The following is a 14,784-nucleotide window of genomic DNA, read 5'->3' as shown; positions in this document are numbered from 1 at the left end:
AGTCACTAAGGGGGCGGAACGTTGCCCAGTGGTAAAGCGCACGCTTGACGCGCGGTCGGACTAGGATCGATCCCCATCGGTGGGCCCATTGGGTTATTTCTCGTTCCATCCAGTGCAACACGACTACTATATCAGAGGCCATGGTATGTGCTATCCTGTCTGTGGGATGGTGCATATAAAATATCCCTTGCTACTAATGGGAAAATATAGCGGTTTTCTTCTCTGTCACTGTGTCAAAATGACCATATATGTTTGACATCCAATAGCCGATGATTGATGAATCAATGTGATCTAGTGGTGTCGTTAAACAAAACAAACTTCTACATCCCACTAAACTTTTAACGATTCACGTAATTCAATGCTTCCTCTGAAGGGAGAAGGCGTGTGATAGAGTTGAATTTGTCAAACTGGTCTAAGGGTCATCGCTCAGTCATGGACAGCGAAACAATGAATATATCTTATGGGGAATCGAACCTGCGGATTAACTATCCGTCTCCAAGACAACTGGAATAAAGAACTCGTCGAGACTATCATCAGTCCAGTTCACTGTACAGCGCGGGTGAACGTAATATATTTCGTAATAATGGGAAATGGATTCCATGTCGTTAACGTGAAAAACTCACTAAAGGGTGTCTTCCACCAAATCAAATCCCATAGACGACATAATAACACATGAGGCTAAAACAGCTACACGCAGCACAAATACCATAGATATTGGATATAAATACTACAACCCCTCAGAAAAAAGGGGGTTAAATTACTAGTTTCAATAATAACGAGGAGCATATGTGAAGACCTCAATTCTGCACAAAAATTGTCATTCTATTTTTAGTAGGACTCCCCTCCCCCCCCCCCCCCCCCCCCCCCCCCCGCCCATCATGTTTAAGCACTATAGTCCAAATTAGTATAGAATAGAATAGATGTTTAACGACACCCCAGCACGAAACATATATCGGCTATTGGGCATCAAACTATGGTAGTCCAAATTAAATAACAGGAATTTACTGGCCATGGGGACCAGATCTCGCTCAGTCGGTAGAATGCTCGCCTGAGGTGGCTTCACGGTAGGATCGAACCCCCTCGACGTATCTTTCCCTGATTGGGGGTTTTCCGTCCCAGCAAGTGCCACATGACTGAAATACCGTGGTATGTGTTGTTCTGTCTGTGACAAAGCGCATATGCAAATCTTTTGCTGTTAATGGAAACGACAGGCGGGTCTCCTCTAAGACTGTCGGAATTACCAAGTGGTCGAAAACCAGTAGCTGATGACACTTTTGAATGAATGTGCTCTAGTGTGTTTGTTACAAAGCAAAAAATCCACGACCCAAAAAAACAACAAAGACAAAAAAAAAAAAAAAAATACCCCCCTCCCCCCCCCCCCCCCCCCCCCTCAAAAACCCCAACAACAACCCCAACAACAACAAAAAAAACCACAACCCCAAAACAAAACAAAAACAAAAAAGCAAACAAACGAAACTTTAAATGAACTGGCAAAATCAGACATTGATGATAAAAAGCTATGTCACATATCTGACCAATGGCAGGCGTGGGTTTATTTGATGCGACATTTAAATTCGTACTTTGACCCGCTGAGATGCTAGTTGGTACACTGCTACCTATAAGAAACTAATTATTTAACTTGTAAAGATCGCAATATGCGGGTCAGGCAACCGAAAAAATACTATAAAATTTCCTTTAAATAACGCGTAAAAGTACAATTTCATAAACGTTTGCACAACAATATTATTATAAAAACTAATTGATACGGGTGAAGGAATCACAGGTGAAAATTCGTTTAAATTTCATCGTTGGGATGGAAAGAGGAAAAACATACAGAGGGAAAGAAAGATAGACATATAGATAGAGAAAGAGAGATATAGTGAGAGACAGACAGAGGAGAGAGAGAGAGAGAGAGAGAGAGAGAGAGAGAGAGAGAGAGAGAGAGAGAGAGAGAGAGAGAGAGAGAGAGAGAGAGAGAGAGAGAGAGAGAGAGAGATCGACAGACAGACAGACAGAGAGATAGAGAGAGATAGTGATAGTGATAGAGATAGTGAGAGAGAGAAAAAACGATAGTGAGTGAGAGACATACATAGAGAGAGAGAGAGAGAGAGAGAGAGAGAGAGAGAGAGAGAGAGAGAGAGAGAGAGAGAGAGAGAGAGAGAGAGAGAGAGAAGCGTGACCGATACCAATGTATTACGTAAACTGATACATATTTAATAATGTGTTTGTTTTTCACTTTAGAAAAAGTACATTGTGGTTTTGGGCCCATTCGATACAATAAATCGAATTAGCACGTCATGTTTGCCCTCCTCAAAATAGAACAATGAACTTAAACTTGTGACATTTGTAGTAAGATGCAAAAGAGAAGTGATACGGGTGAAGGAATCACAGGTGAAAATTCGTTTAAATTTCATCGTTGGGATGGAAAGAGGAAAAACATACAGAGGGAAAGAAAGATAGACATATAGATAGATAGATAGAGAAAGTGGATAGAGATATAAGTGAGAGAGAAAAAAAACGATAGACAGAGGAGAGAGAGAGAAGAGAGAGAGAGAGAGAGAGAGAGAGAGAGAGAGAGAGAGAGAGAGAGAGAGAGAGAGAGAGATCGACAGACAGACAGACAGAGAGATAGAGAGAGATAGTGATAGTGATAGAGATAGTGAGAGAGAGAAAAAACGATAGTGAGTGAGAGACATACATAGAGAGAGAGAGAGAGAGAGAGAGAGAGAGAGAGAGAGAGAGAGAGAGAGAGAGAGAGAGAGAGAGAGAGAGAAGCGTGACCGATACCAATGTATTACGTAAACTGATACATATTTAATAATGTGTTTGTTTTTCACTTTAGAAAAAGTACATTGTGGTTTTGGGCCCATTCGATACAATAAATCGAATTAGCACGTCATGTTTGCCCTCCTCAAAATAGAACAATGAACTTAAACTTGTGACATTTGTAGTAAGATGCAAAAGAGAAGTGTCTTGTGGGTTTTTTCCCACACACACACGCGCTCCATAAACCGACTCACTATAGCTGCAAATGCCACATGGTGCCAGAGGTTCCCGGCTGCCAGCAATAACATTTTGTGCACACAATCACGAATCCAATAATTTTCTTTACACGATTCAGTATTTACTATTAACGTATCCCTGGGGAGGAGAATAATTGGAAGACGTTCCGACAGTGGTAAAATAGACTGGGAATGAAACCCGAAAGCGAGAAGTAACGGTAACGAGACCATTTGTTATTGCTACTCGTTGACTACTGAAGAAGTGGAGGCGCGTATGGGCTCATTAATTATAGTTGAGAATTTCAGCAGTCAAGAATGAACACACACACATATACATGGCATATTTACTCCTGTTTTCAAAAAGGAATAATCCTACATTGACAAATTAATCTACATACATAAATATGTATACCTGTGTATGTATATATGTATGTATGTATGTATGTATGTATGTATGTATGTAATGTGTGTGTGTATGTATGTATGTATGCATGCATGCATGTATGCATGTATGCATGTATGTATGTATCTCTCTCTCTCTCTCTCTCTCTCTCTCTCTCACTCTCTCCTCCTCCCTCCCTCCTCTCTCTCTCTCTCTCCTCTCTCTCTCCTCTCTCTCTCTCTCTCTCTCTCTCTCTCTCTCTCTGTCTGGTGTGTGTGTGTGTGTGTGTGTATCCGGTCTCTGTGTGTGTGCATGTTATGTAGGTGTGTGTATGCGTATGTAGGTAGTACTAAACCAAATAACTTCCGGCTGGGTCAAAGTTCGAGGTGCACCCAACTTTTGATAGACAAGTGAACACCACCATCTGGGCAAAAAAATGTAGGCATGGGGTACCTGTAAAAAAAAGTACTCGAATTTTGTGCGGAACTATGGTAGTCATAGACGCTACCCGTTATCTCAGAAATGAGCAGCTTGACCCCCAATGTTTTCTGATTCACTTTAAGGATGAGGGTGGTAGTATTTATATCCATGGCGTTTATGTCGATTGATACTCAGAGAGTTCTGTCCTTGACAGGGGGTAATAATGATATCGATATAGAATTTATAATTCCATGATGCAGTGAATTGCCGTTTAGTGAATTTGTCTGAACATTTGACCCTAATTAAGTGGAGTGTCCTTGTTCGGATAGGATAATGCAGAGCTGATTGTGAATATGTTTCCTATAAACAATAGACGTTGTTGACACTACGGTATTAATTCCGTATTCCGAGTCCGTATCTAATCTGAGTTCGTATTCTAATTAAATTATAATATTCCGAAACGTCTTGAAAATTATCGTAAAATGTAAATATTAATTTGTATTTTCTGTAAATGCTACTAATATTGTGTAACGTTTCTTTTCTTATGTCTGGCGTATTTAAATGAACAAAGTCACAATATGGATTGTAGGTTATTTCTAACTCCAACATCAGGGGTGGGAATTGGTGAAATGTAAAAAAAGCAAACAAAGATGAAATCTAGAGGAGTCTCGGAAATTCTTGAAATCCAAGGTTAAAATCTGTGCCATCTGACACATTTTGGAGAAATGGACGATTAAAATGCGAGGAAACTCAATGTTCCATGAGAGGAAAACAGCTGATCTGAGAATTCCCACCCCTGCAACATGTATCAATAAGTTATGAGCATGAAGCAAAACTCTTGGTAATTGTAATGTCAGTCTGATCTTGCGGTGGAGTTTGTGCTTTTCCAGAGAACTTCAAAGCACGAGAACAGAACCCGTTCTCCCCGTGGTTACGTCCGTGGGCAAAGGACGCTTATTTATAAGACACATAATCACTAAACACGTATCCATGGAGTGATATTTAGTTGTCATGGTATACCCGTCAAGACTTCTTGGAAGAAACCCGAGGCAACAATTAAAATGCATGATGTCTTCGAATGGTCGTAAAATAATATGAATGCATGACACTAATTGGTCTGATTGGCATGTGGCCAACTAAACAGAGACCATGCTAATGATTTGATGGCAGACTTTAGATTACCAAGGAACTAATTCTTCATGTACATGTAAAAATAATTATTTAAACTGTATTGTTACAAAGTTGTTATTGTAGCACAGTGACTCTTACATTGATGGGGGCGAGACGTAGCCCAGTGGTAAAGCGCTCGCTTGATGCGCGGTCGGTTTAGGATCGATCCCTGTCGGTGGCCCCATTGGGCTATTTCTAGTTCCAGCCAGTGCTCCACAACTGGTGTAACAAAGGCCGTGGTATGTGCTATCCTGTCTATGGGATGGTGCATATAAAAGATCCCTTGCTGCTAATCGAAAAGAGTAGCCCATGAAGTGGCGACAGCGGCTTTCCTCTCTATATATCTGTGTGGTCCTTTACCATGTATTTGACGCCATATAACCATAAATAAAATGTGTTGAGTGCGTCGTTAAATAACACATTTCCTTCCTTACATTAATGTACCAGAAACACATCAGAGCAAGACATCCATCTGAAAAGGACGAGCCAATTTTTGGAAAACGACGACGAAGTTCAAAAAGTCAAGGTTAGATAATTACACGAAAGTTTTCGTCGATTCCTGGACTGCAGACAGACACCTGTTAGTGATCGTCAATGAATAATCAACTCGCAATCGGCAAAGAGAGATTATCCATACCAAATGGACAGCAATAAATAAACACGTCGCTTGGCAAGAGAGAAACTCATTTGTAAATGTGTTGGGCATCAGTCATGGGAAACGAAATAGCTGGCGAACATGAAACACACAACAAATGTTAAGATAACTGATTATTCACCAACATCTTATTATGTTGAGGTTTAAAAAATTATTAGTATCTATATTTTATTCTTTTTAGTACAAATAGCCTGTGTGGCGGCATATGCGTCCATCTCTCTGATCATGTCAGAATGTTAGACATCTAATAGTCGATGATTAATAAATTAATATGCTTTAGTTGTTATTGTTTAAAAAAACAAAACCTCAAACCTTTTTCTCTCCAAGAGTCGCAATAACGACAGGGGTCAAAATACTGGCGTCCTCGCCGGTTTTAGCCGGTTAAAATCAACACGGCCTGGCAGATATTTTTGTTTGCCGTCACGTCGGACCGGCAACTATTTTGTGATTATACTATATGATCACATTTGGTCCGGCAGGTTTTGATTTGGTCTGGAAAAATTAATAGCTTACCGGAACGAATATCCGGCAGGAATTTCAGCCAATTTCGACCCCTGTAACCATATATTAGACACCAAATAATGGTGCTTTAAAACGTCATTTAATGTCGTTAAAGAAATATTGCTTTTCTTTACGTGTATGCCAGTAGTGGACAAAAGAAAGAAAGAAAGACAGAAAGAAATGTTTTATTTACCGACGCACTCATCACATTTTTATTTACGGTTATATGGCGTCAGACATATGGTTAAGGACCACACAGATATTGAGAGAGGAAACCCGGTGTCGCCACTTCATGGACTACTCTTTTCGATTAGCAGCAAGGGATTTTTTTATATGCACCATCCCATAGACAGGCTAGCACATATCACGGCTTTTGATATACCAGTCGTGGTGCACTGGCTGGAGCGAGAAATAGCCCAATGGGCCCACTGACAGGGATCCGGTAGGATTTGATTTGGTCTGGTAGAATTCATAGCTTACCGGACTAAATATCCCAAACCGATCGCGCATCAAGCGACCACTTTACCACTGGGCTACGTCTCGCCCTTGTAGTGGACGATGCACCCGGAACTGGTCTGGAGATTGAGATCGTGTGCCCTGTATCCTATGGTTGCAGTTATTAGTGAGCAGGTGAGCCAGTGCTTTCGCAATTAGTTGTTGTCAGTCTCACCATGGAACCGTGCCGCTCGCTCCGACCCTCTAATACAGCATGATTTCGTCTGGTGTCAGAACGTAATGAGGTGTTCATTAACACTCTTCGCACAACTTGATGCTCCGCAGACAGAAGGTGTGGCTTACACAACATACCAATACCACCAAAGGTTCCACGTGCTCGCGATTTGTCTTGCCGACGGCATGTGCAGGAAATTAATCAGAAAAGAAAAGAAGAGTTTCGATATATCTGGCAGCATTGTGGTGTTATTATTTTTGGCATAAATCTCCTTATAATTTGCCCACCTGCCAACCACTGACAATTAAATTAATTGAAATATTTTATCCCTAATATAAGATTTAAAAAATAAAAAAAAGTAAAAAAAAAGTAGGTCATTACGCACATAGTTTACTGGTGTTTGCACTTTAGAATCTAGATCAAAAGTAGAATTTCAAAGAAATGTTCGTTCCTTCAAAGAACGCTCTAAATAGAAGTAATTAAGCATGGCGAAGGGTGCATGCCACCAAATCAAATTCACAGACATCTGTAACACGTGGAGAAAGGTTGCATGGACCACTGCACCAGCTAACAGTAAATACAAAATCCCCTCACCCCCTGGTAGATAAGAGATTTCAATAAGTGGTGTAAAGTGGCTTTTGTACTGGTAACATCACTGAATATATTGCCTTGCAACTTAAACAAAAAAGGTGCATGAAATGAAATCTGGTTTTGGCGGAACAATGCCTGCCCATGCAAGTGGGATGGGCACGAATGACAACTCTTACTGGTTGCTTGTCTTGCATACCACCGTAAAAATGTAATCATGCAAATTATTAAAGTTTTTATTTTATCATATACTATGCATTTGACAACACGTTTTTGTTTGCTGGCATTTTATCTTGCTTGCTGTGACATAACAGAATTTGATACAAAGTTGTATTTTTTAATACTGTAATTTCTGTGATCGTGAATCTTATTAAATAGAATGCTTGTAAAGGGAGAGAGAAAAACCCTAATGACTTTTGCCATTGGGTCACCGAAGACCATTGAAAAAAGTTGCTTTATTCATTGCTATCCGCGGATCAGCAAATAAACACATCACGCGGAAGCTTTAAAAGTTGTAACTGCCTTTTTTTGTGGGATGAAATTTGCAGATGAAGCACCACAGTCGTAAAATGACCTCCAAAAGGTATCGTGTGCAGGTACAGCTTCCACATAACATCAACGGAAGACAGGAACTCCTTTCAGTCTGGCAGCCAAAGAATAATGGCCGTTTCCTTTCTGATGTTTCGTGATAGATGTGTGCACGTGGTCCATTACGCGGCAAATCTTACAACATCTCATAAATACAGAACCACTGGAGAAGATTTTATTACCAGTACTTGAAATTTAGTCTTCTTTGATAATGGCGGTGTTGCGCAGTGGCAATTTCGACGATAGAGAAACGCAAGAGACCGCCATGCGTGTCCGTGACGTCGTCGTAGATGTATTTGCCTATTATATAAAATGTCAACCGAGATTCGTCTGCAGTTTTTAATATTGGTCAGCACAGCTAATATAAGCAATGAAGAAGTACACCCATTAAGAAATGAGTACTTGACATTTAAGAAAATGGGGGTCACACGATATTTAGGTCGGCAGTACTTTACCACTTTATGGCACAGTCATAAGAGGGAAAATATTTTACATGTTTTCTGACTAAGATAGTATCACGCTGATGGAACGAACCATCCTAATGGATTCTTCAACCCTTGCTAATCGATGCCATTGTGAGTATGTCCTGTGGCAAGTCACATATTTGAAATAAAGCTTACGTATACTGGGCTTAATTTTCAGAGATAAACTGCCAACAAAATGGATGACTTAAAGGGACATTCCTGAGTTTGCTGCAATTTTTAAGATGCTATTGATTAACAGAGACTGTAATTACATATCAAATATATTTTTCTGCATAAAATATCAGTGGCTGTATATTAAACGTGTTTTTGACCGTTCTAATATTTGTACTAGGTTAAATTTAATTTTATTTCCTAAAAACTATTTTTTTCGTACGTACGAAATTATTTGACGACAAAATCCAGTTGTGGCTTCTTACAAATAAGAAGACGACCAGAAACACCTTGAATATACAGGCACTGATATTCTAAACAAGAAAATATATTTAATATGTAAGTTTAATCGTAGAAATATTTTATTAGTCGGAAACATTTTACAACGCAGCAAACTCGGGAATGTCCCTTTAAGAAGAAGCACATAAAATTAATAATAACTCTCAACTTACGTTTATTATTCCCTATTGAAAACCATATAGCATACATTGTATTAATTTTAATGCATACCCATATTTTCCCAGGAAGCTAAATTCCTTTATTTGGTATCTACTTCCTTCCTTCCTTTTTATATTTTTTTTGTGCGTGAATTCAATAACGCATGTTCAAAACGTATAGTCGATTTAAATCGTGGATGGCAACCACATGGCAAACCCTAGAAACAAGAGACAAAAACAAACATTAGTTTTCCTTTTGCGAAATCACTTATATGTCCGAATGTAGTTTATCCTATAGTCCGTCCCACAGGGATCGCATTGTTTTTTCATACTATGTAATTTACTACAAGTTATTTATTTCAGAGCCGAATGATTTGTAAATTGCACACACAAATTGTATTTCGTTGTTATTTCTAAAACACGTTTACTTTTCATCTTACGTCAAACCAAACTGAAATTATTTACAAAAAACATTTTAATAGAATGATGGGACGGACGGACTATAAGTATTTAGTCTTTTTCTTAGAAGTTCTATGTGTTTTCCTAACAGAAAACTCCTTTTGCATACCATTTAGATGTATGTAAAGAGTAAAGAAAGGGGAGCGAACTAGTATAATTAATGCTAACTAGGACAGTAGTTATGAGTTATGTGAGTAACATGCCAGGAAGTTTCAGGGTTTTTGTTTTCTTCCAGATTTCATAAATGTCTTAATTCCATTCAACTTCTTGTGGCAGATTACTGCTCACAAATCACTAAGCGATGTATACGCCCCCCCCCCCCCCCCCCCCCCCGTACCAAGACATAGGCGTACGGGCTTCCATTTTTGAGGGGGGGAAGGCTGGCTTTTGCCCGAATTCAACGAAAATGTCCGAATCTGAACAACAACAACATTTACTCATATTAGCATTACTTCCCTGCCTCCCTCCCCCTACTGTCTCGTACGCTTATGTACCAAGACCGTCTTTTCACACTGTCCTATTATCGTCAGATTTATGATTGGTAGTCACTGAGTGTTCCTCCACATATTCATCAAAGAACGTGGTGCATGTTATCCTGTCACTAGCAAAGTGCATATAAAACACCCCTTGCTGTTAATGAACAACCTATGTGGCGGCAGACAATTTCCTGTCTAACATAACCCCATTAGCATCTGCCGTCACTAAATAGGCCAGACAACTCAGTTATTTAATTGATAAGATATAAGAACGAAACTAAAACACAATCATCGCAAAACAATAAGTCTACGTTGAGTCGGTCATCAAATCACCAACTGTGTTGCATTTACCATAGTTTGACACCCAATAGCCGATGTATTTTTCGTGCTAGGGTGTCGTTAAAGGGACATACCCTAGTTTTTAAACACTAAGGTATATTTTTTACTATTATAGCCGTTTTTGATAACTGAAATCATACTTTACTTAGATTTTATTGTTTAGGTTATCCATTTCCGTACATTCGAAGTGTTTTTGGTCATACTGGTGTTTTTAATATTACAAAATGCATTTCTCATATTTTTAAAAACGCACGTGCGTCTGAGAAGTAACAGTTATGGAGTCGAGTTTTAGTCTATTTTTTAGAGGGTATTTCACCATTTCAAAGTCACAGACTCAGGTTTCACTCAGTTGTAACTTTATCCAAATGTGTTACTGTTTTGTAGATTTACTAAAGTTAGTGTGCATTTTCATTGGCTGAAACTAGGGACTGTTCCTTTAAACATCTATTCTATTGAAACCACCTTTCTTCTGTACAAATGGATTAAAAGACACATGGACACACGCTCTTCACGTGTCCAAACGTTTCATATGTGACTCTGTTGCATTGCTGTTACGGTTGCCGTTCACCAGTCAAGTACCACTGATGACAAAGTTAACATATTACAATAAAATTCAACGAAACAGCACATTAGCGCACCGAGGCGACACATTGCGTAAGTGTTTCAAAAATATGTTTTAAAAATTACACTTTCAACTCATTTTCACTGACGTTTTATACTGCATTTTACACTGTGATTGTTTCAATCCCCAGAGTATCTTACACAATGACGTACATTAAATGAAAGTGTATAGATTGATTGAGAAAGATGACAGCATATGCATAAATATAAAACTACCTGCACGGATTGCCATCAGTTGATTACATTACATAATGTTCAGCGCACACGAACTACAAAAATATTGATTGATGTGACGCGAACTATTATATATATATATATATATATATATATATATATATATATATATATATATATATATATATATATATATATATATATATATATATATATATATACGAGTAGTTCACCAAGTGGAAATTAGAATTAAAGTTGGATACAGGGTGAATTGAAATTATAGATTTACTGTACTGTTAACGAAAATTACACAGAGTTGTTTAACGCCATTTTCGTTTAATTTAATTATCTTTCCAATAACCCAAATCGGATGCATGCGTGTTGCATGTAAAATACAAATTCAGTTTTCAAAACAAAAATACTTAAAGCTTAAAGATATTAACTGAATTTAACATACATTTAAATGAAGCTTTAGTTACACAAATATTTCAATTTTGAACAGTTTAAACGGGCTGTTAATATAATACCATTTAATATAACATTCTTAGATATTCTACAAAACATTTAAAACAAGAAACAGGAGCGATTAAAAATTCAATCACGCAATTTGAGGAAAGTAAAACAATGTATGTTGTTGAAGGAAGGAAAGAAATGTTTTATTTAACGACGCACTCAACACATTTTATTTACGGTTATATGGCGTCAGACATGTGGTTAAGGACCACATAGATATCGAGAGAGGAAACCCGCCGTCGCCACTTCATGGGCTACTCTTTTCGATTAGCAGCAAGGGATTTTTTTGTATGCACCATCCCACAGACAGGATAGTACATATCACGGCCTTTGTTACACCAGTTGTGGAGCACTGGCTGGAACGAGAAATAGCCCAATGGGGCCACCGACGAGGATCGATCCTAAACCGACCGCGCATCAAGCGAGCGCTTTACCACTGGGCTACGTCCCTCCCTTGTTATAGAAGGTTTAAGAACCGGGCAACTTTGATCGTAAACAAAACCGGTTTCTGGAGTTTAGCAATTCAAGGGAATGCTATTCCCAACATCTTATACCATGGGCAATACAAACGCTGAAGAAAAAGATAGAGATTATTTTTGTTTAACGACACCACTAGAGCATATTATTTTTATTAAACATCGGCTGTTAGATGTCAAACATCGTAATTTTGACATATAGTCTTTGAGAGGAAACCCGCTACATTTGTCTATTAGTAGCAAGGGATCTTGATATACCAGTCGTGTTGCACTGACTGAAACGAGAAACAGTCCAATGGGCCCACCGACGGGGACCGATCCCAAACTGACAGCGTATTAATCGAGTGCTTTACCACTGGGCTACGTCCCGCCCCACTTGGGAAAGTAAAACGATATTTGTTATAGAAGGTTTAAGCAACTGGAAATTTTTATCGTAAACAAAACCGGTTTCTGGAATGGAATGCTATTCCCAACATCTTACCATGGGCAATACAAACGCTTTTGTGTAACGCTTCGTCTAATTGGCTGCATTTCGTAAATGTCCTATTTTAACGTTTACACTGCATTAACAACAACATTACCTGTCACCAGACTTCCTAATTTTTATTTTATTTCTTGTTACTCATAATTCTTTTCTTCAAAATATGTCTGGCATTTCTAATGTTGAAAACCTGTCACCTCAGATCATCAGACAGGTATCAAAGGAGCTGGGAGATTTGACGTCTCGGCCTCCAGAAGGTATCAAAGTGTTTATGAATGATGAGGACATCACAGACATCCAGGCAGTTATAGATGGACCAGCTGGAACACCCTATGCTGGAGGATACTTCCGTATGAAACTGGTGTTAGGAAAGAAGTTTCCATCAGAACCACCCAAAGCCTACTTTCTCACAAAAATCTTTCATCCTAATGTGGCACCCAATGGTGAAATCTGTGTGAACACACTCAAGAAGGACTGGAAGGCTGAATTGGGACTTAAACACATTTTGTTGACGATAAAATGCCTGTTGATTGTACCAAATCCTGAGTCTGCCCTCAACGAAGAAGCCGGGAAGTTGCTTTTGGGACAGTACACTGATTACTCACTTCGAGCAAAAATGTTTACAGAAATACATGCAAAACCACCAAAAGTTGCAGCTGGGGATTTAGTCACAGTAACAGATGACAAGTTCAATGAAGGCCCCATGGCCAAGAAACATGCTGGTGATAAAAAATTACTAGCCAAGAAGAAAAAAGATAAAAAGAAAGTGCTGAAGAGATTGTGAACTGAGATTTTTGAAAAAAAAAAAAAAAACCCCGAATCAAAGTGCATTGTCAACCGACCACTCATTAACCATAAGAATGACAGTTTTGTGTCTTAGTGGTTGTGATTTTGACAGCATTTACAGTTTCATTAGATGTTTACATGCAAATGCCACAATGCTGCTAAGCAGAACATATTGCTACCAGTGTTTTACATACATGGCTTTAAACTGTATGGCTAAATTGGAATTTTAAAAACCCCCAAACAAAATTAATACAGAGCTGATTATTGAATAGGCTGTTCGATGAATATATTATAGATTATGTTTGGCAAATTAATTTCAGTTTGTGTCAAGTGATAGAGCAAATGACAGATTTAAACCTGACTGACAACGGTGTAAAAACTAAATTATGACACTGAACTTTTTTATGTTAAACCTGTCATTTGGGCAGCAAAAAAAAATTAGTTTTAAAATCGACATTTTAATATGATGTTTTTAAACTAGTTATTTTCAGTTATAATAAATATATATGATTATGTATCACAATTATGTGCAGGTAGATTGCCCTTTAGATTTTCATATTTCATTTGTATTCAGTTGATACTCTTATTGTTAGAATTATGTAAAAAAAGATACATGTTGGTAACCAATAATTATTATTGCATGATTTGTATGATTAAAAAACAAACAAAAAACCATCATCAGGAAAGTCTGATATTATGTGTACTAAGAATGTGTAATATTTAATATGGAAAATATTTGTTAACTAAGCTGAATTGAGTTATCTCAGTAATGAACAGTATCAGCTCATTTAAATCAACAATTTAACTATAAAATGAAGTCTAATATACCATTAAACTGAATGTGTAAGGGGGCATCATAGCTGATTACTTCTACCATGTATGTTACATGCTGAAGGTATGGACGTTTTAACAGTTCCCAAGCTTGCTGGGCTGCTATTTATTTACATACTGTAGCATGAAGTGTAGGATTTGCATGTAAATATCTTGTACTGAGTAAATGCCAGAGAGGTCACAGCTAGTGTCTTCACAGTATTCTAGGATGGCAGCAGGGCCACAAGATTTTCTTCTTCTTTCTTCTCATCCCATCTTCTGACAGATATAAAAAAAAAACCTCTTGTTCATCAACAGTTTTATCCACTTTTCTAGAATAATGAAATCTGTGTCGTCCAATATGTGTTCGTAGTTGTGAAATTGTTTCTCTGTACATATGTACATGGTTAAATTGTATATATACCACTATTTTTTGTGTATATACTATTTTATTTATGACAAAAGTCTTAAGGCCCTTTCATATGCATGTGTGTAAATGTGTTTGTGTCATGTCTCATAGATCATGAAAACAATAAAATTATGATATATATTACAAAAAAAAAAAAAAAAAAAAAAGAATACAAACGCTGAAGAATTGTTT

General features: G+C 38.0%; 2 protein-coding genes across 2 annotated transcripts in view; one reads left to right on the top strand and one right to left on the bottom strand.

Moving 5' to 3' along the window:
- Positions 1–14,784, bottom strand: part of LOC121384690 — a 215,488-nt gene that overhangs the window by 37,917 nt on the left and 162,787 nt on the right. The gene's annotated exons all lie outside the window — the stretch shown is intronic.
- Positions 12,622–14,768, top strand: LOC121384691 (ubiquitin-conjugating enzyme E2 S-like). The gene has a single exon (XM_041515181.1). It carries the CDS (start codon positions 12,751–12,753, stop codon positions 13,369–13,371), a length of 621 nt encoding a protein of 206 aa, XP_041371115.1. The 5' UTR covers positions 12,622–12,750; the 3' UTR covers positions 13,372–14,768.

Source organism: Gigantopelta aegis, chromosome 10 (assembly GCF_016097555.1).
Source record: "Gigantopelta aegis isolate Gae_Host chromosome 10, Gae_host_genome, whole genome shotgun sequence".
NCBI classification, from domain to species: domain Eukaryota; kingdom Metazoa; phylum Mollusca; class Gastropoda; order Neomphalida; family Peltospiridae; genus Gigantopelta; species Gigantopelta aegis.
Note: the sequence above shows the minus strand (reverse complement) of the source record. Positions and strands in the feature narration are given on the sequence as shown.